At 38.2% G+C, this 26,065-nt stretch overlaps 1 protein-coding gene across 14 annotated transcripts in view; it reads left to right on the plus strand.

Annotated features, from left to right (window-relative positions):
• The window catches only part of SIPA1L1 (signal induced proliferation associated 1 like 1), a 420,357-nt gene that overhangs the window by 292,721 nt on the left and 101,571 nt on the right, over positions 1–26,065 (plus strand). For all 14 annotated transcript variants that reach the window (XM_017882761.1, XM_017882759.1, XM_017882760.1 and 11 more), the window contains 2 exons: positions 4,555–4,685; positions 10,701–10,889. In XM_017882761.1, coding sequence (XP_017738250.1) covers positions 4,555–4,685; positions 10,701–10,889 — 320 coding nt within the window. The remainder of the gene's footprint in view (positions 1–4,554; positions 4,686–10,700; positions 10,890–26,065) is intronic.

Genomic DNA, 26,065 nt, shown 5'->3' on the forward strand with positions numbered 1-26,065 from the left:
AAAAAAAAAAAAAAAAAAAAAAGAACTGAAAATGGTAATTTGCTGAATGAAACTCTTCTCTACCAGAAGGTTAAATTTAAATAGTACATTAGGATTTTGAATAGAATAAACTTGTGTTCATATGGAAAGAGTTTTTTCTATACTTCTGTAATCCTTAAGAGAAAAAAAAAGGACAGTGGACAAAAACAGAGCTTTTATTGTAAAAATAATTTTTTTTCAAGTTCAAAGACTTTGGAAAAGCAGAGTCTAGTGATGATAGTGGTGAATTTAGCATGGGAAATTGGACCGGAGTCTCCATCCATGCCAGTAGAACTGATACCGATGAAGACTGGCTGGAAAAGCTATTTGGGAAATAGTAGCGGGAGCTCTTTTTTAGTGAAAACTTGACACAAGTTCAAAATATCTTCAAAATATCTTCCTAGCATTATCTAATGCTAACCCAGAGATGGGTTTGTTTGAAGCTAGAGTCTGAAGAAAGTGTTTGAATTTAGTTTATAATTATCACATCACCATTCCCCAAATTCAGAAATATACTTCATTAGCAGCTGGGAAAAGTTACCAAAAAATGTAGTCAATTATTGATGATGATACACAAAAAGTTTAAATTATCATTAATTTTACAGTTCTTATTATTAACAAAGTAATCTTATTTTAGTCTTTAGTTTTAGTTTATTTTATGTAGGATTTATTTTTTAAATAACACAATTTGTATTTTATCAACCAGTAATACTAAAATGATTATGTTTAATATTTTTAGTTTATAAATTTATATTTTATTTACATTTTGTAATGTTTCTATTTTGTTCTTGAGATATATTAAATATTTGGTTTTAATAATTTGTTTTATGAATTCATAACACTTTAAAATAAAGTTATTAGCATCAATATCCAAAGTAAACACTTGCATTTTCTTCCAGTATTCAGTCCCTCTTTTCAAAGATGTCTGTGCCATACTTCGGATGAAACCTAAAAATTAGAGGACTTAGCCAAATAAAGAGGGGTTAAGAAAAGAATGTTCTCAGCAGATTTTCTCAGATGATAAAAGACTGTGAGTTTGAGCACCTGAAAGAGAAGTTTAGTATCACTGGTTCTCCAAATTTAAGAAGGTGAAAGGTCTGAGCTGAGGCTGGAGTGATTGACAGTGACAAGTTATGAGAACCTTTTGGAAACCTTGGAAAGGGTACAAGAACCTAAGTGTTTTAAGTTTTGTAGTAGGGTCAGATTTGCATTTTAAAAGGATCATCTGGCAGTGTGAATAAGTTGGATAAAAACAAACCAGTTAGAAGACTACTACAAACACTCAGGCAAGTGATGATAGGAGAAATAATGGCAGTGGGATGAGAAAAAGATAGATTTGAGAGATGTCCAGAAACTGGAATTCACAGAGCATGACAGTGGGTCTGGCATGAGCAACTGGGTGAATGTGGTAGCAGTTGCTGAAATAGGGACTGGATGGGGACCTATATAGGTTTCTGTGGGAAGCTGATAGGTTCACTTTTGCAGATGCATATGGGACAAACGGTTCCATTAGGTAAATGTAAAGATCTCAGACTTTGGCCCGGCATGGTGGCTCAGGCCTGTAATCCCAGCACTTTGGGAGGCCAAGGTGGACAGATCACTTGAGGTCAGGAGTTTAAGACCAGCCTGACCAACATGGTGAAACCCCATCTCTACAAAAAATATAAAAAATCATCCGGGCATGGTGGTACGTACCTGTAATCCCAGCTACTCCGGAGGCTGAGGCAAGAGAATCGCTTGAACCCAGGAGGCAGAGGTTGCAGTGAGCCAAGATCACGCCACTGCACTCCAGCGTAGGTGACAGAGCGAGACTCTGTCTCAAAACAGACAACAACAAAAACAAAAAAAGATCTCAGGCTTAGAGATATCTGGGGAGGACATGTAGGTAGACCTCTGAGAGTCATCAACCTTGAGGCGGTAGTTGAAGTTCTGAACGTGGGTGGAATATTCAGATGGGAAGAGGGAGGAAAACTGAGCTGGAACAGCCAGAGCGGTAGAATGAAAATCAGAAGAGGGCAATGTCATAGGAACAGGGAAGTAAGAGTGTTTCTAGAAAACATGAAGTGATCACCTGTGCTAGATGTTATGGAGAGTTTGAGCCAGGTAAGGACCAAAAGTATCATTTGTTTTAACTTTGAGAAAGTCATTGGTGACCCATGCAATGGAAGTCAGATGGTAATTCTGAAGTGAGGAATTGGACAGCTATTTCAAGAAATTTCCAATGGAAGAAAGGAAAAAGGAGATAACTTTAATTCTGACAGGCGGTAAGGAGTTGAGAATAAATGTGAGTTTAAACGTAATTAAACAATGATGGGAATTAGCAAGTCTAGAGGGAGAAGTTGAAGATTAAAAGAGGGTCATCAAGGCACCTGAGTCCCTAGGAAGGGGGAATGGGCAAATGGGGTGGGTGTGGGGTGGGGCTTTGGATCATACAGAAAAAGAAGCTAGAGTCTGGATGCTGGTGACTTTGTGTGGATGGTGAGTAAGTTTGCATCTGAAATAGCTTCTTTATTTCCTTTGTGATGTAGACACATTGTCTTTTGCCAAGATTGAGGAGAAGGTAGTTGAGGGGTGGTTAAGGGAGAATAGAGCATGTTTGCCACATCTGCCCTGGAAAAACGGAGAGAGGAGCTGACCAGGGAAAGCTTGATGAGGATGAGGATGAGTTGAGGTTATTGATGGAATTTATGGTGGCCCTATATCTGGGAATTTCTCTAGCAGCAGAGAACTGCCATGCCACCTGCCCATTGTGAGATATGTGGAGTGTACTTGAGGAGTTCCTAGAAGTTGGTTTTTATTAGAGTCCATGAAGTACAAGGACCAGGTAATGAATGTGGGTCACAGTCTGTTGCATCCACTGTTGTTCAGTGCTGCAGTGGTGCAATATCCTCTGAGGTTGTTGAAGCGTGTTAAGCTCTTTGCTCCTTCAGTAAATGGCCCCAGACTGCTGTCTTGTTTTTCTTTAAGTTCTTGTCCGCTTTTTTATACTATTTCTGTCTCCTCCCTTTCTGTTTTCTTCCTTGTTGTCAGTTGTTCTATCACATTGCTGTCTGCATGCAAGTCTGTATCAGCCCTACACCCTGGACTTTGTCAACATCTGGAATTATCACACCTCTGAAATAAAGCTGTGAGCTTGAAGACCAGACAACCAAGCTTATTAGAATTGTGTGCAAAGTAAGAGTAAATAATCTGAGTGTGGTTCTCATGTGCTGTGCTTTGAGGGTATGCATAAGTGTCTGTACATGAATTTTGTGACATTTAGTGGGTTATTTCTCATATATGAGATATTTGTTGCTTGTATTCCCATTGTGTTTTTCTTCTTTTGAATTTCCATGGCTTATAATAATATTCTTAGAGAACCCTCAACATTTATGATTGTAGCTTTTGTAATTGTGCTTTCGTACCTGCAAAGTATTTTCATATGCATTACTTAATTTTAAACTACATGATTCGACATTTATGCTGTTTTTTCTTATTATTCTCATGGATTTTCAAATACTTATATTTTGTATGGAAATAACATGTATTTTCAAGTGTGTATGCATTTTGTGTGATAATGAGATGTTATGTTACAGTGCGGTCATTTAGCCGTGTCAGATATAAGTGAAATACAGTAATGTAAATTAAGCATTTTGGAGGTTTGAAAACAAATTATCTGTTCTAGTTTTCATATATTTTCATGTTTTGTGGACTTCATCTGTGAATATCTCATGTATAAACAGTTTAAATTTTAAAAGATGTATATGCACAGTAAATAACCATTTTCAGTATTTTCTGTAAATTAACTTAATTTTGATCCCCATCTTTCTCTTTGTCAAGAGGAAGGTAAATTCAGCACCAGTCCTTTGGAGGCTTGTGCTAAGGTGTGGGGCCTTGGGCGAAAGGCCAGAACATTGAAGAGCGGCCCTAGGCTCATCAGTCACCTGTCCACACAAGTTACATTAGCCCTGCACTGTGGGATACGTGCTGTGGCCCAGAGCCCTGGGTCCGGCACTGTGAAGCTCTTTCCTCTGAGCTCCTACTCCACCATACATAGGCTACTTGGGAGCAGAGTGCTGCCCAGTGACTCGCAGCACACATCTCTCTCTCCAATCCAGGGACATCTTTTTTAATCTGGTGGAATCCCCCTTTCTTCAAACTCTGTTCTTAATATGTTTAGAATTTTTTTGAAAACAAAACTAAAAAGCCCTGGCACAAGCCTTCTCTTAGGCAAGGAAGCACGTACAAATGTAGCCTATTTAAATGGTGGGAGAGAGAGAGAAAATACAAATTTATTTTGAGAAATGGTAGAGTAGTAATCTGTAGAGTAGTGAAAAACTCAACAGGCCACCTGTGTTCAGCGTTATCTTCTCTGGAACTAAACCTGTGTAGCCAAGTCTTTGTTTTTATAACTAATTGAAGAATATTAATATTTGTTAAATGTTTACATTTTATTAATATAATTTCTGAGTGATGACCTTAAATACTGAGCAGAATGTACCATTTTCAAAGTGTTAGGTAGATTTTCTAACTTTGTTTTGTCTTATTTTACCTAAGAACACTGGAACTATTTTGGGGCTGATGAGAATCTTGGTCCAGTGGCTGTGAGCATTCGAAGGGAAAAACCAGATGAAATGAAAGAAAATGGATCTCCATACAACTACCGGATAATTTTTAGAACTAGTGAGGTAAGTCGCAAATGAGAGAGATTTGAGGTTTAACTGAAATGGGGGGGAAAAAAGCAAATAGTAGCAGTAGCAAAGCAATTAAATTTAATAGCACATGGTTACAGATGTCTTTGGAATAAGCAAAGTCCCCTTTCATTTATTCTGGTGGAGATGGAGGTGGACAAGATGGTTAGATCTGGATCCCTTCTTTTCATCAGACTCTGAATAGATGCAATCTACGAATGAGGAGTTTTGATTCAGAGAAAGATATGTCCGTTAAGTGTTGCCCAAGGAAATTGGAGCCCTCAGAATCCCCAGTGGGATATTGTGTATCCTTCTTAGGGCTACTGGAAAACACCAAGCTAACTTGAGGAGCCAGGGTATTAGGGATAAGAGAAGGCCACCGAAGACTTAATTCACTCTTCCAAGCTCTTTCTGAGCTCATATCTTCGCCCAAGAAGAAGGCGGGAAAGAGACTCTTGATTTCTTCCACTATCAGAGTGGAGGAAGTCCACTATCTTTGGGACCCATTGTCTGAGACCGAGAAGGTGGATTCTTTGAACCAGGGACTATCTAGTTTTAAGTGAAACAGGCTGTTAGTGCTCTTTAGGAATCTAAATATACCCAATGTATGAGTTTTATTTTAAAATGAAATTTGGGCTAAAAAAAAAAAAAGAAAAGAAATGGAAAATAAAATAAAAGAACCCACACAGCATTTTTTTTAAAAACCTGTGAACAAGTTTGGGACTATGAGGTTCTCCATTTTCCATGTAAAGCTGTATAATTGGGCCACTTATCAATTTACTGCCTCTCAACTGCTAATTCACTTTAGGATTTTTGTTATGTATTAATACTTAATACCCTTGAGTCATCTAGAAAATAATAGTTTTGAAACTAGTTTAAATAGGGCATTTGGCTTTATTTCCCCATTGAAAGCAAAGCAAGTTTCTGGGGTTGGCATCACTTAATAATTGTTCCTAAGCCTGAACTCCAGGGAAATTAAATATAGGACTTTTAAAGACAAGACTTAAATATCTAATGTGTTGTTTACACTGGCCAGAGAGAAATGAACTAACATACTCTCATGTGCTTTTCTCCATGGCAAAGCTAATCATTAAGTGGTGTAAATTCTTTTGTTGAGCACAAAGGCACGAAGAACATCACGTTCTGTTTTGGAGTTGTATGCACATAGTTGCTCCTCTGTAGCTTCCCAGATCCTACCAGTTTTGTTTGTTTTGAGACAATTTACTGCCTCTCAACTGCTAATTCACTTTAGGATTTTTGTTATGTATTAATACTTAATACCCTTGAGTCATCTAGAAAATAATAGTTTTGAAACTAGTTTAAATAGGGCATTTGGCTTTATTTCCCCCATTGAAAGCAAAGCAAGTTTCTGGGGTTGGCATCACTTAATAATTGTTCCTAAGCCTGAACTCCAGGGAAATTAAATATAGGACTTTTAAAGACAAGACTTAAATATCTAATGTGTTGTTTACACTGGCCAGAGAGAAATGAACTAACATACTCTCATGTGCTTTTTCTCCATGGCAAAGCTAATCATTAAGTGGTGTAAATTCTTTTGTTGAGCACAAAGGCACGAAGAACATCACGTTCTGTTTTGGAGTTGTATGCACATAGTTGCTCCTCTGTAGCTTCCCAGATCCTACCAGTTTTGTTTGTTTTTGAGACAGATTTTCGCCCTTGTTACGCAGGCTGGAGTGCAATGGCGATCTCGGCTCACTGCAACCTCCGCCTCCCGGGTTCAAGCGATTCTCCTGCCTCAGCCTCCCGAGTAGCTGGGATTACAGGCATGCGCCACTACTCCCAGCTAATTTTGTATTTTTAGTAGAGACAAGATTTCTCCATGTTGGTCTGGCTGGTCTCGAACTCCCAACCTTGGGTGATCCGCCCGCCTCAGCCTCCCAAACTGCTGGGATTACAGGCGTGAGCCATCACACCTGGCCATTCTTACCAGTTTTTAGTGATACTCTGTTATCTTACTTCCAAGTATTTTTATCTTTCCCATTATCTTCTTTTTCCCTTCCCAAGGCCACTCTGATTTAAATTCCCATCATATTCTTCCTTTTCTGTGTTGTTTTTTTATCCACCTAAAGTCATTTCCTTGTCACTTACTCATCCCATCCTTCATACCAGAGATTAAAGTTTCCTACAGTTCTTTCTTTCTCAGTCAGATGCTGTCACTGGTTTCCATGAGCTTCCCTTCTCAGCATGTCTTGCAGGCTGTCTCCTACCTGAGTTTCTGTCCTAAATTCTGCTATGGTCTGTGAACCACACCGACTCTTACCTTTCCCACCTCTGTTCTTTCTGCTTTACTCCCTTGACCCAAAATGTTCTCTTTGCGTTCTGTGGTCATAAGATTCTGTTCTCCAGCTAACCCATTTGAATAAGTTGTGTCCCTTGGGTCTGTTTCCTTAGCCTTTGACTGAAAGGTTCAAGTCAAGTGTTCAAAAAAAACCATTACCACTTGTTTTTTACGTTCAAATTAATGTTCACTTCATGACAACTCTTATTATTGCGTTTTCTCAGGTCAGAAACCATGAAAGCCACACTTTATTCCCATCTTCTGCCTCCTGACGCTGAGATCTGGTCTGTCAGCAACGCTTGTTCATTTTGTCTTCACAATATGCCCAGAGCTCAACTACTTCTCCCACCCTCACTGCCCAGTCCTGGTCCTGGTCTTGCTCTGAGAACTGGTCTTCCTGCTTCTATGCTGAAGCCCTGCCTCCTTTTGACCCAAAGTGTTCCTTTGAAATGTCATTCAGATCTCGTCATTCCTCAGTTCAAAATCCTTGAAAGCTTCCTCATCTCCCTCTGAGAAACAGCCATTGTCCTTGCTAGCCTAGGAGATCATGCACATCTGCTTCCCCGTTATCTCTCTGCACCTCATCCCTGATAACTCCTCTTGGCTCAGTCTTTTCCCGCCCCACTGGCCTCCTTCCTCCCTGGGCCACCTCAGGACACCTCTGCCTCAGGGCCCTCCCCACTGCTGTGTTCTCTGTCAGGCTGCCTCATCTCCATCTGGCCTTTACTTAGAAACCACGGAGGCTTTCCTTGACCACTGAATCTAAGATTTCTACTCCCCTCCCATTTCATATCCAATGAAATGCTTTATTTTTCATTAATACTTAACACTGTCTTCTCTGTTGTACTTAGTCATTTTGTTTGCTTTTAATCTGTCCACTGGAGTGCAGGCCCCATGAGGGTGGGACTTCAGTCTGAGTTGTTCAGTACAATGTGCCTGATGTGTCAAATGGTGCCTTGCTTCCCTGTTTCTCGCTTGCTTCCCTCCTTCCCTGTCTCCTTTCATCCCTTTCTCTATGTCTTTCCTCCTTTTCCTCCCTTCCTTTCTTCCTTCCTCCCTCTAATGTTTATGTAATTAATTGCCACTAGGTTTTGTATAATTTTTTTCTTTCTAGCAATAAATAATCCCTAAATTTGGTTTAATGGTAATATTATATAAGACTTTTGATAGAAATGTTTCCAGATATTGGTCCTGGTCTGTAGCTCCTGGACTTTAAGAGATAGTTCCTTCACTCTTTTCACTGAAACCTATTTACTTAATACAAATGAAATAAGATTTAATTTGTATCAGAGACTTCTCATGTTGCTAATTTCTCATGCAGATAAATACGGCAAGAAAAAAGAAAACATGACAGTGACACTCTGGTGACTTCAGTAAGCGGCAGCAAGATAACAGAAATACAAACAAATCTCTTTCATTTTAGTATAAATAAACATTGCAAAACATAAAAGAAAATACATACCTTTGTAGGCATGGCAGTTTGTTTATGAGCAAAATTTTATGGCATATGAGTGTTTTTAAGCATAGGAACACAAGGACTTAGGAGGACTCACTTCATTCTTGTTTCTGGAAGTCATTAAGAAAAATATCAGTAATACTAGTGATTCAGATGTAAAATATGAGCCATTCTTTTTCTCATCTGCTTTGGCTTTCATGAGTTAGCTGCTTTCTGTGGCTCAGGATGCAATGACTCGAATTTGGTCTTAGCTTCTAAATTGAGAACACCCCTAACCTTTGTGGCTCCCTATTTCAAGCTATGTATTATCTCATGAAGGAAAGAGTCAAATAACTGAGTTAGCCATTTTCCATGATGTAAAACAAAATAAAACCATTTGTGTCAAATTATACATTAATAGGAAAATAATTTTTACTTGTTATTAATATAAGAGGAAATTGTTTATAATGAAAGAAAAAAGATGCTCATCAAATGAATAGACTGCAAATATTTCTATTACCTTTTTCCTGTATTGAGAGTAAGACGTTGATAAATTTTGCTTTTTCTTCTCCCATCTGTCTTGACCCCATCTGTGGGCAAATGTTACAGATCAAGCTCGTCCAACCCACGGCCCGAGGGCTGCATGTAGCCCAGGACAGTTTTGAATGTGGCCCAACACAAATTCATAAACTTTCTTAAAACATTATGAGTTTTTTTTGTGATTTTTTTTTTTTTTTTAGCTCATCAGCTATTGGTGTATTTTGTATGTAGCCCAAGACAATTCTTCTTCCATTGTGGTGCAGGGAAGCCAAAATATTGGACACCCATTTTCTAGATTCTAGATTTTACTTCCCTGGTGATTCTTCCTTTGGTTTCCATTTCCTTGCAAATCCTAAGTCGTGCCTAGTTTGCCTGAAGACTGTTAGGGCCTCCATTCTAACTACATTCTCTGCCTCCATTGCTTCCTCTCACAGTTCATCTTATTTGCAGCTTAATTTCTGAGTATACATCATCCCCCTACGAACACGTCCTGAGCTGACCTGTAGGAGCCCAATGAGGTGTGTACCACTCAGTCAGCTTCAGGGTCTTCTGTGCACCCCCAGCTCACAGCTGCATCATCCATTTCTCCCTGTACTCTCTTTGTGTCCATCTACAATAATCACTCCTTCCCACTTACTCCCTTTATTCCCAATCTCCGTACCTTTGCTCATGTTCTCTCTTGACATTTTCTTGTTGTAGAAATTGTTCCTCTATTTCATGGCCACTTCCTAAAACCGTCCCTTTCGATGGGGCCTTTCTTTATGCCCTGAGCCACTGTGATCCGTTCTCTGCCTTTGGACTGTCTAAGGACCTGACCTTGTTATGCTTTGTTGGATATACTTGTCCTTCTGAGATTGCGTTGTGTCTTTCTGACCTCTCACCCTCATTTTTGACAGTCAGTCTTCAACATGCACGCCACTGGCTTTTGTAGCTCCTATTGCTACAAAATGGAAATGTATTCAGTTTGATGGGTTTTCTCTTCTTTCCCCATACAGTATTTAAATTATGTTAACAACTTTGCCTTGTAGACATATTTGGAAATTAAGACTACTTTAGGCTTCATGTCTGGTTAACTTTTCTCCAACACATTATCATTACATAGGAAAATGTCTTTGCTTAAGGTATTAATGGCGGGTATTTTAAGAAGGGAAGGTATTTTAAGAAATAAGAGAAAATCTAAAGTAACTTCAGCTGCTGTTGCCTGTGCTGCTGTACTGATGGTGATGATTGCCCGGTGGCAGTAGCATTTGGTGACATGAATAGTTTATGCTTGTCAGCCATGCATTACAAAGTTTAAAACTTTCTCTCTCCCTTTTTACAATTCAAAGAAGTATAATATCCAAACTCTAAGTATTTATTCTTCAGACATTGCTCTGGGATTCTGCCTTCTTAATTTCCTAATTAGTATGCATAGTGACATTGTATGGCCATATAGAGACCTTGATCTTTACTGATCTCTTTAAGGAAATGTTATTTTTGGTCTTTAAATAAATATCCTCAGAAGTCTTGATTATGTGCTCCTTTGGACGCACCCTTGTCTTGACAGCATTGGTTTCATTTTTCATATGACAGTATCCTACATCACTTCTCTCATTGTTTCTCCCTCACTGGCTTTACCCATCAAAAATCATTCCCTAGCTCTGTGAGGAGCCCCATAGTCCAGGCCTGCAGTGCGTGTACATATGTTCAGGCATCTCACATCCCAGAAGCCTCACCACAGCACCTGTCTGTCTTGCAGCTCATGACACTGAGAGGTTCGGTCCTGGAGGATGCCATTCCATCAACAGCCAAGCACTCAACGGCCAGAGGCCTGCCTCTCAAAGAAGTGCTGGAGCACGTGGTTCCCGAGCTCAATGTCCAGTGCCTGCGGTTGGCCTTCAACACGCCCAAGGTCACAGAGCAGCTCATGAAACTGGATGAACAAGGGGTGAGTTTGCCTTTCCGAGGAGAGCATTCTTGCTCAGGTTTCCTGCTAGGCTTCCAGAATACAGATCTTAATGTTTCTTGTTTTGATGGAGAAAACTGATAACCTTTTATTGTGAAAGACACTGTCTTTGCAATTACTCATTTTGTTTTTACTTAACTCTGAACATTTCTCATCTGATGAAGTTCTGTATGTCAGAGTTTATAAATAAGGCACTTTAAACTATGTTGAATTCTTTTGATAATCTTCCATATGTACAGTATGTTTTTTGAGTGTCTGAGAGTAAATAATAGTTATAATAATTAATAATAATGAGCATATTTGCAAGTCCCTTTTCTAAGTGCCTTAAATATGTTATCTCATTTAATCTCCCTACCCTGTGAGAAAGGTACTCTTACTATTTGCATTTTAGAGATAGGGACTCTGGGGTACAGAGAGATTAAGTAATAAGTCCAATTTCACACAGTTAGTAAGTTTTGGAACCAGGGTGCAAACGTAGTCTGCCTCAAAGTCTGTGCTACTTCACCGTGCTGTTCTTAAAAGCTTAGAGTTTCAAAGTCTATTAGTACCATCAAAGGACACATTCTAGCCAAGATTTTAAATATAAAATGTAAAATTTCACATTCTGCTTAGAGTAATTTGAGCATATGGGCTAATTTTATAGATAATGTATTTATGTACTCTTCCTTTAATTCTTTTAGCATTTTAGCCATATTGCATCCTAGTAGTGGGTGGTAGTAGTTTCATTACATTTAAAATTCCTCCAAAATAAAATTAGTTCAGATAGTTTATTTATTTCTTGTTTTCCCATTATGTTCATTTTTCACAGAAGGGTCCAGCTATTGAATGTCATTTTGTGAACAAATTTGGATAGAATTTCCTTAATCAAAAATTCCAATTTTATTAAAGTGAATGGGAGTCCAAAAAAATCGGTTTTAAGGTATATTTATTATTTTAATTCAGCCACTAAGAATATATAATGAAGCAATAGTTAGATGTCTCTTTTCTCTCTTCTCTCTTTTTTTTTTTTGGGAGACCGAGTTTCACTGTGTCACCCAGGCGGAGTGCAGTGGCACAATCTCAGCTCACTGCAACCTCTGCCTGCCAGGTTCAAGCGGTTCTGTTGCCTCAGCCTCCCGAGTAGCTGGGATTACAAGCATGCACCACTGCGCCTGGCCAGGTGTCTCTTTTCTAATCTTTGCCTTTTTCTATCCATTTCACTTTTCATAATGCACAGCTAATGTCTATTTGACACATATATCTAAAGAATGCTGTGAGTATCCATGTTCATAATGTGAAAATTCGTTGCCCTTTGAATGCTTCAAAAGACTAATGACATATAAACAACTATTTTGGAGGCTGTTTTCCAGTAAATATTCTGAACATTTATTCTAACAAAGGAGTAGAAAAATGATGTTTAGGTCCAACTTTATTGATTTAGCCATTTCTACTACTATGTTTATCAAGAAGAATAAAAACATTTAGACATTGATAATATAGTCATATACTTAACATTTGAAATTTCTGTTAAAACAGATTATTTTATGTACAGGAGATATTGCCATTTTCTTTTGTTTTAACAGTATTAAATAAAAAATGGATACCCTAATTGTAGACATTATGAGGATTTCTGACACATTTTATGTCATCTGTTAGTGATTGCCAAGTGCTGGATCACAGATGGTGCTGATCTGTGATAAACATTTAATAGTCCTATCCACATGGGAAAGATAAGAACACTATAAGGAGTTGAACTCAAAGTTTATTTAATTCACAAAACTGGCCATTATTTTGAAATCATGGCCTTCCTATTCTTGGAAGTATTAAAATGTCCCTTCCTTCATAAATTATTAATTATAATATATGATAGTTGTTTTCTTTAATATCTTTACTAGGCAAAATTAAAATTTGGCAATAAGTCAGTCTCTTCAATTTTACTTTGAAAGTAAGTGCCTTAAATATGTCATCCTGTTCAACAAGAGTATTACTATTAGACAGTAGTTTTTTACTACACAGTGGAATCCAGAGGTTCAAAGCATGGTATTCTATATGAACAACTCCATGTCTGGACTAAAGAGCACCGGGGGTTGGCCTCTTGTCTTTTTTTATCTCCATACATACAGTGGTCAAAGCCTGGATTGTACTGAGATAAAGCAGATGACATGCATACTTAGGCTTTTAGTCTTGGGAGTAATTTTTTTTGGTAGGAAATCTCATTAATGCCTTGGAATTATTCTGAGAAACTGATTATTTTGGTGCCTTTACAAATACAGATTTGAAAAAGGAAATGCTTATAAGTGCAGTGGATTGCGCATATGAATCATTGCAAAGCATTTTTAGTTTCCATCTGTGTCGTCATATTTTAAAATTTCCAGCTTTGTGTGTCTTTATATTTAAAGAGATTCACAGTGTGCTACCAGGAAACTGGACTCATCAGAAGGAGCTTTAAATCTCTTTTACATTTGGTTTAATGATTCTTTTAATATATTTTATGTTTTATTAACTGTCTTACATAACCATGCTTTGAAAAAGAAGACACAATTTGTGTCCTATATTGTGGCATTTTGCCTTTCAAATCTTTGCTGCTCTAATTCCTCATTTTACCACTATCAAAACTAAAGTGAACAGAAAATTAAAATTTTATCTATTAAATATAAAAGAAAACACTGCACAAAAATCTAATAATTTGCTTTTTAATTTAACTTGACAATGATATATGTGTGGGAGCTGAAGTATGCGTTTCAATTCCTGAAGAAATTTATTTTAGAAAATGAACTAATTCTTTGTAGCTTATCCAGTCTTTTACATTCTCCATCCTGAGGCCTTTCTGGGACTTTCACTACTTTTTTTGTTTTTTTGAGACAGGGTCTCTGTTGCCCAGACTGGAGTACAGTGGTGCGATCTCAGCTCACTGCAGCCTCTGCCTCCTGGGCTCAAGCAGTTCTCCCACCTCAGCTGGGATTGCCACCACTCCCAGCTAATTTTTGATTTTTAGTAGAAATGGGATTTCACCATGTTGGCCAAGGTGGTCTCGAACTCCTGACCTCAGGTGATCCACCTGCCTCGGCCTCCCAAAATGCTGGAATTACAGGTGTGAGCCACCACGCCCAGCCTTTCGCTCCCTACTGATGCCCATGTCAATTGTTAAAATGGCAATGAGAAGACAAAGATAACCTGCTAATATTTTCACACTGATAAGAATTTAGAACACTTGATGCTTTAGAAAATTTGTGTTCTTACTGCCATGCACCTTGATCTTCACTTACAGTACAATTGGGTGCATCTCATGATAAAAACAAATGACATAAATACATGTTTCATTTTACTGTGTTCTAATCACTTTACTGGCATAATCTGATTTAATCCTCACAGCAGCCTGGTACAATAGATTCCAGCTATTGGGCTATTTTACAGTCAAAGGGATTGAGGCGTTTGAGAAGTTCCCAGAGCTATTTTTCTTACCCTTTATCACTTAATAGTCCTGAGCACTGGATACAAATTTGCATAATACTGCTCTTCAATTTTAAGATTTCTAAGATCCCATTTACAGATCAAATTACTTTGTTTTAATTTCTTTTTTAAAATCTGTTTTCTTTATTTTTTTTTTATTTCTAACTAGGAATTCATTGTAGAATATTGGAATATTTTGATGCTTAAAACTATGCTGTAGGCTGGGTGGTGTCATTCACACCTGTAATCCCAGCACTTTGGGAAGCTGAGGCAGGAGGATTGCTTGAGCCCAGGAGGTCGAGACCAGCCTGGGCAACATAATGAGACCCCTATCTCTAAAAAAATAAATAAATAATTTAAAAAACTATACTGTGAAGTATTAGGAATTTTATTATTTAATCAAGTCAACTTTTAAATAATGTAGAAAATTCAAATACTTTTAAATTTGCCATATCAGAGCCCTTTTTCCTCAACAGTCATTTAAAAATACCTATATTTTATCTACTCTGTGCAAGGGGAATGAAAGATGATTATGTCAAGCCCTGGTTTAAGGTGTTCCCACATGTAAAGCCCTTAGTACAATGCTGGGCATGTGATAAAACATTCAAGAAATAGGAGCTGCTGATAATATGATAATAACTTGTTAGTAGCCCTTTACATGCATTATCTCATTTAATCTTTATACATATCCTATGAGAGAGCTTCTGTTGTAGTTGATATATTATGCTTACTTTCACAAGTAAGCAGGACTCTTTCAAATCCAGTAAATGCTTTTTAAGTATGACTCTGCAGGTTGTTAAATACTGTAGAGCACAAAATAGGCTAGTAAGACATAGTCCTTATCCATGAAGGAGACAGGGTCATAAATTACTGTAATGGATGTCAGGGTTAATATAATAAATCTAATAAGAGAATTGCAAACAAAGAGCAATGGAGGTACAAGCCAATGGGGACAAGTCATAATGGTTAACTGGATCAGAATGAGATGGGCCTTGGAGGGAAGAAGATTTCCTCAGGCCAGGGAATAAGCAGTTGCATGGTCCATACTCAGAACAATAGGAACGAGGCTCGGAAGGACAGAAGCACACAGTGCATTCATGAGGGAGCAAGGAATCCCGCTCAGCAGGAGTGTGAGGCACATGTAAGGGAGTAATAGGGAACTGAACAACGAGATCACTTGGACTCGGGAAGGGGAACATCACACACTGGGGCCTATCATGGGGAGGGGGGAGGAGGGAGGGATTGCACTGGGGAGTTATACATGATATAAATGATGAATTGATGGGTGCTGACGAGTTGATGGGTGCAGCACACCAACATGGCATAAGTATACATATGTAACAAACCTGCACGTTATGCACATGTACCCTAGAACTTAAAGTATAATAAAAAAAAAAAAAAGTAGGTGATTTTTATTGACAGTGACTAGGCCAGGCGCTGTGTGAAACAGTTTCCATGAATTATTTTAATTAATCCTCAGAACCCTTTGATACTATTATTGTTCCTGTTTTATAGCTAAGAGCACTGAGACACAAAGACCAATCACAATTAGAGTCTGTGCAGGCTGGTCTTGAATCCAGGCACTCAGACTCTAGAGCCTGTATTCTTTTTTTTTTTTTTTGAGACGGAGCCTGTATTCTTAACCAGTACATCAGCCACCCTGTCCTCTTTCCCTCCCAATGAATGGGAGAAGAAACTGGAATTATATTGCTGCAGACCTCAGTGCCCAGTATTCAGTGTAATATGTTAAACCCAAATAAAATTGGAATGGGTCTGGTTTATAAATATTTAAGGAACAGTTGCTAGTTTGCAGTAGAGAAAATTGGTAGTTCTGTTTTCATTAGGAAATGTCAGGTTTCATGTACACGGTAATGACTTTGCCTAACTGATCTTCACTGTTTTTCTGGATTATTAAAAATGCAGGGAAATGAAAATATTTATTGGGTTCTCAAATTTTAAGAAGTTATCCTTCAGGTTATTGAAGTTAGAGTAAGGGAGAAAGTGATCATATTTAATTTAACTCCGCAATAAATATCTCAAGAATGGATGTAAGGAAATGAGCAATGTTTATGTGGTAATGAATAGCACTGACCCTTTGATTAAGGACATGAATGAAATTCTCTGCTGACTTCGCCTATTCATTGCCTTGCCGCATTATTTTATTGTGAAGATAAATGAGTTTGACTAGCCATTTTCTCTTTGATTCAGGCAGCTAATTTTGAAAAATGACCCATAGGGGAAATATTTTTTCCAAAACTGATTTTCTGTAAATGAAGCTTTGGCAGAACAATTGCCATTCCTAGAATTTTAATCATCTCTTAGATTATGATATTAGCTAATGCATGTTTAGAGTTCAGATGGCTACCAAATTGATTCCAGACAACTGGTGGATCCGTATGTACATTTTCAGGAAGGAGACATCCACAATGGCCATCTAGTCAGGGGAAGAAATCAGTGGCATCTGTAGCTTTGTCTTTTGTGTTCGCAAGTAGTGATCACGCTGTGCTGACCCATCCCTGTCCTTTTGCCTGGCTGAGACTGGATTGGATGACAGGATGGATTCTAGTGAGAAGATTCTGCGATTAATGGGACTGATAGTGTTAGCATTTGGAAGACATGTGGCTATGGTAGGACTGCAGTTTGCAGTGAGAGAACACAGCAAGACTGAGATCACATGTGAGGACTCACATCACAGTTCAGAAAGACACAAGAACTGGTGGCAAACATTTCAGTCTTCTGGATTTTGAATTGTGGATTGCGTTTTAAATTCAGCTTTAAAATAAAAAGTTACACTAATTTCTTTCCTATAGGATTTATCTGAAGTAGGCAATAGTTTCAAATGGTCCCAAAATCAAAGCAGTATAACTATGTTTACATTCAGGGGTTCCATTTCTGCCAATTCCTATGACCCTTTTCTCCCCTGCCTCGTAGTTAATCACCTTATTAGTTTCTGTATTTCTGTTTAATTATGCAGATACCACCAAATATGCATATGCAACTTTACCTCACCCCCTTTTTTTAAAAAATTAAGTTCTAGGGTGCATGTGTACACCTTGCAGGTTTTCTACATAGGTGTACAAGTGCCATGTTGGTTTGCTGCATGTATCAACTTGTCTTTACACCAGGCATTTCTCCCAATGCTATCCCTCCCGCAGCCCCCCACCCCCTGACAGGCCCCCAGTGTGTGATGTGTCCATGTGTTCTCATTGTTCAGTTCCCACCTATGAGTGAGAACATGCAGTGTTTGGTTTTTTGTCCTTGTGATAGTTTGCTGAGAATGATGGTTTCCAGCTTCATCCATGTCCCTGAAAAGGACATGAACTCATCCTTTTTATGGCTGCATAGTGTTCCATGCATTTCACCCCTTATACAAAGTAAAACAGGCTGTAGACACTTGCTTTTTTTCATTTAGTAATATAGTTTTGAGATTTTTTTGTCAGTACACAGAAAGGTTTCCCAGCATTTTTACTACTGCATAGTATTTCGTTGTACTGCTGTACCATAGTTTATTTAATCAGTTTCTCCATTGATGGGCATTTATGTGTAGATTTAAGTCCTTTTCTCTTACAAACAGTACTGCAATGAAGACTTTTTTCTGTGGAATTGAAATTCATCTCAGTGTCAAAAAAATCAGGTACATTTATTATCAACTTAATAGCCAGTATGAAACTTTTATCTGTGTGAGAAATTTTGCACAATACATTATTAGATAAAATTATTGTGTGTATAGAATATTTCCTTTACATTATGCCAAATATAAAAATAGGTTAGAATATATCTGTGTACTTTTATATAAATAATTTTGAAAGCATCTGTCAGTTTTTTTTTTTTTTTACAACTTTACTACTTAGTTATCTATATGTCATTTTTTTAAAGCAGTTGGATTTTTGTTAGTAATTCCCAATGAGGATATACATTTTCTAACTGGCATTTTTTGCTCTCAACACCGAATTTTTCCAGTTTCTTTGTCATTCTTTTTGGAGGACTGTATAGAGATGTATCTTAAGGAAGTAGTTAAGGGAGTTATATATATGAAGAACAAATCAAAGCAAATAATGTGAATTACAAGAAATTTTTTGTTTGTTTTAATGACCAAGGTCTTTACTTTCAGTAGTGACAAAGTTGCTTATTGCAGACCAGCCTCCATTGAGAATAACCAGGAAAATTGAACAAAATATTTTAAAAACTATGTTTGGACTTTGTATTCTGGAAAGATGGAATAGATATATTTCTCTGCATTCTTCCTGCTGGGTATAGCCAGCAACCTTGGTCACGTGTATAAAACAAACATAAAATGAATCTGAAAGGTGGAGAGAAGCAGCGGGCTGGTTAGGGGCCTTGAGATCTCAGGAATGCCACAGCCCAGACCCTGGGTTTTCTCTTTGCTCATATATCCCAGTCTTGGGCTGAAGAAGTCAGCAAACTGGAAATGCCTATTAGACACGGCCAAAATGTCCCCCAAACGTCTGTTCTTTTTAGCAAAAGGACCAAGAGAAAAAAAAAAAGACAAACTCAGACAGAAAACTGTAAAGCAGGAACTTCTCTACTCCAACTGCACACTACAAAAACAAACTAACAACAACAACAAACCCACAGCATTCCCTCCTCCTTAATCCTTGCTGAGGCATTATTAGAGAAGGCCAAGTGAGGAGCTGGAACTTTCATCACTGTGGAGTGGTAATGAAGCACTCCTCCAGCTCCCCACTGTGTGGCATCAGAAGAGGCCTGATGGAGAGTCAGGACATTTTTGCACACCCAGCAATAACGGGGTCTTCTTACCAAAGTGTGGGTGAAAGCTACACAGGGAGTAGTAATCGTGCATGCCTGATACCAACCAAGGTGGTATCAAGAGAGACCCAGAAAGGAGCTGCAATTCTTGCTGCTGCCTAGCAATGCAGAGGTGCTGCTTTACCTTAGGTGTCATGGAGGTAACTTGACGTTCAACCCCACCTTGCAGTGTCCCTTTCTCTATACCAGAATGGTAATAAAGAAGGCCTGCTGGCCGGGCGCGGTGGCTCAAGCCTGTAATCCCAGCACTTTGGGAGGCCGAGACGGGCGGATCACGAGGTCAGGAGATCGAGACCATCCTGGCTAATACGGTGAAACCCCGTCTCTACTAAAAAAACACAAAAAACTAGCCGGGCGAGGTGGCGGGCGCCTGTAGTCCCAGCTACTCCGGAGGCTGAGGCAGGAGAATGGCGTGAACCCAGGAGGCGGAGCTTGCAGTGAGCTGAGATCTGGCCACTGCACTCCAGCCTGGGCAGCAGAGCGTCTCAAAAAAAAAAAAAAAAAAGAAGGCCTGCTAAATAGATGATTTAAATACGATCCAGAGTCTCATAAATTAATATCCAAAATGTCCAAAATTGAATTTAAAATCACTGCTTATACCAACAACTGGGAAAATCTCAACTTGAGGGAAAAATTTGATCAAGACACGCCAATACTATAGATGACACATTGTTATGAATTATCTGACAATGATTTTCTGACAGCCATCATGAAAATGTTTTCCAATGAGCAATTACAAGCATGATTTTTATTTATTTTATTTTATTTATTTTACTTTATTTTATTTTATTTTTATTTTATTATATTATTTGGAGATAGGGTCTTGCTCTGTTGCCAGGCTGCAGTGCAATGGCTCAATTTCAGCTCACTGCATCCTCCGCCTCCTGGGTTCAAGCGATTCTTCTTCCTCAGCCTCCTGAGTAATGTTTGTATTTTAGTATTTTGTATTTTAGTAGAGATGCCCAGCTAATTTTGTATTTTAGTGGAGACGGGGTTTCACCATCTTGGCCAGGATGGTCTCGATCTCTTGACCTTGTGATTCTCCTGCGTAGGCCTCCCAAAGTGCTGGGATTACAGGCGTGAGCCACCACGCCCGGCCACAAGCATGATTTTAAAAAAATGAAAAAACAGAAACTCTTAGCAAAAAATTGAAGGTATTAAGAAACAAATGGAAATGTTAGAACTGAAAAATAGAACAACCAAAATGTAAAATTCAGTAGATAGGTTTTTAGGATGCTAGTGGACCCTGGATATGGGCCATTAGCAGTCTACCAAAAATTATAAATTCTGAAATGTAAGGTACTTCAGTGGGCTAGATACCCTAGAAGCCCCTGTCCCCAGAGACAAAATGGAAGGGACAGAAGAAAAATTAGTGAACTTGAAGATAAAACAAATAGAAATCACCAAATCTGAACAACAAAGAGTAGACTGGGGGAAACAAGTGAACAGAGCTTCACAATTTGTGGGACTACAATAAAATATTTAACAGTTGTATCTTGGAAGAAGAGGAGAAAGATGGGAAGCCTTGAAAACGTATTCAAAGAAATAATTTGGTAAGAAATTTCCCAAATTTGGTCACAGGCATAAACCCACACATGACAGAAACTGAGCAAATCCCAAACAGTATAAATCCAAAGAAGTCCACAGCAAGACACATCACAGTAAAATTTTTGAACACTAAATACAAAAAAAAAAAAATCATGAAAGAAGCAAAAGATAAATGACATGTTACCAAATTTGGCCAAAGGCATAAACCCACCGATGCCAGAAACTTAGCAAATCCCAAAAGGCATAAATCCGAAGAAGTCCACAGCAAGATACATCATAGTAAAATTTTTGAACTCTAAATACCAAAAGAAAAAAATCTTGAAAGAAGCAAAAGATAAATGACTTGCTACCTGTAAGGGAAGAATTGCTGGGCATGGTGGCTCATGCCTGTAATCCCATCATTTTGGAAGGCAGAGGCAGGTGGATCACCTGAGGTCAGGAGTTCGAGACCAGACTGCCCAACATGGCGAAACCCTGTGTCTACTAAAAATATAAAAAATCAGCCAGGCATGGTGGCAGGCGCCTGTAATCCCAGTTGGAGGCTGAGGCAGGAGAATTGCTTGAACCCGGGAGGTGAAGGTTGCAGCAAGCCTAGGTCACACCACTGCACTCCAGCCTGGGTGACAAGAGCAAAATTCCGTCTAAAAACAACAACAACAACAACAACAAAACACCTATAAGGGAAGAACCATTTGAATCACAGATTTTTCATCAGAAATCATGGAGGCCAGAAGGAAGTGGCATGATAATTTTCCAAGAGATAGAAGAAAAGAACTGTCAACCCAGAATTCTATGTTCAGGGAGAATATCCTTCAGGAATGAAATTGAGATATTCTCAGATAAAGGAAAATTAAGAGAACTTGTTACCAGTGGGCCTACCTTTAAAAAGTAGCTATCTAAACAGAAAGGAAGTGATAGAAGAAGGGATCTTGGGAGGGCACGGTGGCTCACACCTGTAATCCCAGCACTTTGGGATGCCGAGGCAGGTGTGTCACCTGACGTCAGGAGTTCAAAATGAGCCTGGCTAACATGGTGAAAACCCGTCTCTACTAAAAATACAAAAAATTAGCCAGGTGTGGTGGTAGGCACCTGTAATCCCAGGTACTCAGGAGGCTGAGGCAAGATAATCGCTTGAACCCAGGAGGTGGATGTTGCAATGAGCTGAGATCATGCCATTGCACTCCAGCCTGGGCAACAAAAGTGAAACTCCATCTCAAAAAAAAAAAAAGGGGGGGGGGATCCTGGAACTTCAGAGAGAAGGGAAGAGTAAAAATATGGGGAAACACTTTTCTTAATGAGCTTCCTAAATTATTTTGACATTGGAAGCAAACGCTATAACAATGTCAAATGTGCTTTTCAAACGTGTACAAAATTTTTAAAATGTAAGTGTTTTATACATGGGGAAGAGTAAAGAGACTAAAGAGAGGTAAAGTTTCTACACTTCACTTCAATTGGTAAAATGATGCATGTAGATATTAGCTATATAGATAAAGATATATATAGTAATACATAGAGCAATCACTAAAAAACAAGTTCTAAGAGATACATTCAAAAGCACTATAGATAAATCAGAAAGGAATTCTAAAGAGCACTCAAGTAATTCTCAGAAAGAGATAAAGAAAATAAATGAAAAATAAGATAAAATGACACTTAAACTCTAATGCAGAAATTAGTTCATTAAGAGCAAAAGATCTAAATATACCAGTTAAAGGACAGAGATTGGCAGAGTGGATTTTGAAAAGCATTATCCAGTTATATAAACTATAGAGTTACTTGAAATATAAGTAGTTGAAAGGAAAGAATGGAAAAAGATATACCATGCAAACGTGAATCAAAGGAAAGCTATAGTGGCTTAATAATGTCAGAGAAATTAGACTTCAGAGCAAAGAAAATTAACAGACTGAAAGGGTCATTACATAATGATGAAGAAGTCAATCCACCAAGAAGACAGCAATCCTAAATATATATGCATCAAACAGAGCTGCAAATGTGAAGGAAAAAAACTGATGAAACTAAAAGGAGAAATAGGTAAATACACAATTACAGTTGGTGATTTTAACATCTCTCCTTCCACAATGGAAAGGAAAACTAGACAGAAAATCAGCAAAGACATAGAACTTCGACATCAACCGATAGGATCTAATTGATATAAAGCAGTTTACTCACAACAGCAGAATACATGTTCTTTTCAGTTGCACATGGAATGTATGCCAAGATAGACATCCTGTCCCATGAAGTAAACATCCTCAAATTTAAAAGAAGTGAAATAACAAAGTATGTTTTCTAATCAAAATGGAATCAAACTAGAAATAACAGAAACATAATGGAAAAATCTCTAAGCACTTGGAAACTAAAAAACAGATTTCTAAGTAACCAATGGGTCAAAGAAAACACTTCAAGGGAAATGAAAAATGTATATAAACTGAATGGGAAGGAAAAGACAACATATGAAATATTGTGGAATACAATTAAAGCAGGCTGAGGTGGAAATTTACAGTACTAAATGCTGCGTTAGAAAAGGCAAAACATCTCAAACCAGTAATCTAAGCTCATAACCTTACGTAATTAGAAAGAGAAGAACAAAATAAACCCAAAGCAACTAGAAAGACAGAAATGGTATAGATCAGAAGTCAATGAAATTGAAAATAGAAAAACATTAGAAGAAATTAATGAAACAAAATGCTAGATCTGGCCGAGTGTGGTGGCTCACTTTGGGAGGCCAAGGTGGGCAGATGACTTGCGATCAGATGGGTGGATCACTTGAGACCAGCCCGGCCAACATGCTAAAACCACGACTCTACTAAAAATAAAAAAATTAGCCGGGCATGGTAGTACACACCTGTAATCCCAGCTACTCAAGAGCCTGCGGCAAGAGAATTACTTGAACTCAGGAGGCAGAGGTTGCAGTGAGCTGAGATGGTGCCACTGCACTCCAGCCTGAGTGACAGAATGAGACTCCATCTAAACAAACAAACCAAACCAAAACAAAAAAAAGCTACATCTTTGGGGTTTTTACATTTGTTTGTTTTTTCATAAAACCCAGATCCTGTGCGTGTGCACGCACGCACACGCTAAATCTTTGAAATGATGATAAAATTGAAAATCCTCAGGCCGGGCGTGGTGACTCACACCTGTAATACTAGCACTTTGGGAGTCCTAGACGGGCAGATCATGAGGTCAGGAGATCAAGACAATCCGGGCTTAACACGGTGAAACTCCGTCTCTACTAAAAATACAAAAAAAAAAAAAATTAGCTGGGCATAGTGGCGGGCGCCTGTAGTCCCAGCTTCTCAGGAGGCTGAGGCAGGAGAATGGCGTGAACCCGGGAGGCGGAGCTGGCAGTGAGCCGAGATCGCGCCACTGCACTCCAGTCTGGGCGACTGAGCAAGACTCCATCTCAAAAAAAAAAAAGAAAAGAAAAGAAAATCCTCTAACAAGACTCACAAAGGAAAACAGACAATACAAATCTTGTCAACACAGTAGTTCCTCAGTATTCATGGTTTCTCTTTCTGCAGTCAACTGTGGTCTAAAAATAGGAGAGTACAATACAATAAGATATTTTGAGAGAGGGGCAGTACATTGTACATTCACTTAACTTTTATTACATTATATTGTCATAATCGTTCTATTTTATAACTAGTTGTTAATTTCTTACTATGTCTGATTTATAAATTAAACTTTATCGAGTTGGGCTCGGTGGCTCACACCTATAATCTCAGCAACTCAGGAGGCTGAGGTGGGAGGATCATTTGAGTCCAGAAGGTTGAGATTAGCCTGAGCAACATAGTGAGACACTGTCTCTACAAAACTTAAAAAAAAAAAATTTATCCAGGCTTGGTGGCTCATGTCTGTAGTTTCATCTACTCAAGAGGCTGAAGCAGGAGGATCAATTGAGTCCAGAAGTTAGAGGTTTCAGTGAGCCATGGTCAAGTCACTGTACACCAGCCTCGTTGACAGTGAGACTTTAAAAAAAAAAAAAAAAAAAGAACTTTATCCTAGATTTTTAGGTAGAAGGAAAAACATAGTATATAGTTATATAGGGTTCAGTACTATCCATGGTTTCAGGCATCCACTGAAGGTCTTGGAACATATCCCTCATGAATACGGGGGTACTACTCTATCAGAAATGAAATGAGATATTACCACCAGCCCCCCCAGTAGCAACAATGTATTAAAGAAATACTGTATACAACTGAATACATATAATTTTGACAAGATGAAATGGGAGAACTCCTCAGAAAACAGTCACAACTCAGCTAACTGAAACAATATTTGAATAGCCCTATGATTATTGAAAAAATTGAATTCATAATTTTAAGACTCCAAAAATGAAATCTACTGGGCCAGATGGTTTTCCTGGAGAATTCTACCTAACATTTAAAGAAGAATTATCACCAGTTCTGCACAATTGCTTCCAGAAAATACAAGATAAGGAACATTTAAATTTCACGTTATGAAACCCTAATACCAAAGCCAGACAAAGGCAGGAAAAAAGAAAACAACTCACCACATCCCTCATGAATGTACATATAAAATTCCTTGAAAAAAATTAGCAAATATAATAAAGTAGAAAAAAAATCTGTAGACCATGACCTAGTTGGATTTATTCCAGAGATGCAAGGCTGATTCAGTATTGACAAATCAATTAATATAGCCGATCGTACTAACAGACTAAAGAAGAAAAATCATGTGATAATATCAATTGATGCAGAAAAAGCATTTGATAAAATTTGAGCTTATTTATGATAAAAACTAGGAATACAGAGGAACTGTCTCAGCTTGATGAAGAACATTTACAAAACTTCTATAGCTTGCATTATTCTTAATGGTGAGAGACTGGAGAAGGGGAAGGATATGGGCTGTTACTATTGCTATTCAACGTAGTACAAGAAGTTCTAGTCAGTGCAGGAAGGCAAGAAAAAGAAAAGGCATGTAAATACAGCAGTGGAAAAATAGAACTCCCTATTTCAGATGACATGTTGGTCTGTGTGCAAAACCCTAAGGAATCTATAGATAAACAACCTGGAACTACAAAATGTGTTTAGCAAGGTTGTATGATTCAACATCAACTTACAAAAATCAGTTAGATTTCTTTCAGTGAATATGTGAACACTGAAATTAAAATATACCATATACAATCCCTAAACAAACAAACAAAACTTGGAGCCAAACACGATAGCCTGTGCCTGTAATCCCAGATACTCAGGAAGCAGATACTACAAGGCTACAGTAACCAAAACAGCATGGTACTGGTACCAAAACAGAGATATAGACCAGTGGAACAGAACAGAGTCCTCAGAAATAATACCACACATCTACAGCCATCTGATCTTTGACAAACCTGAGAGAAACAAGAAATGGGGAAAGGATTCCCTATTTAATAAATGGTAGCT

This window comes from Rhinopithecus bieti, unplaced genomic scaffold (genome assembly GCF_001698545.2).
Source record: "Rhinopithecus bieti isolate Rb0 unplaced genomic scaffold, ASM169854v2 scaffold_13259, whole genome shotgun sequence".
In the NCBI taxonomy this organism is placed as follows: Eukaryota; Metazoa; Chordata; class Mammalia; order Primates; family Cercopithecidae; genus Rhinopithecus; species Rhinopithecus bieti.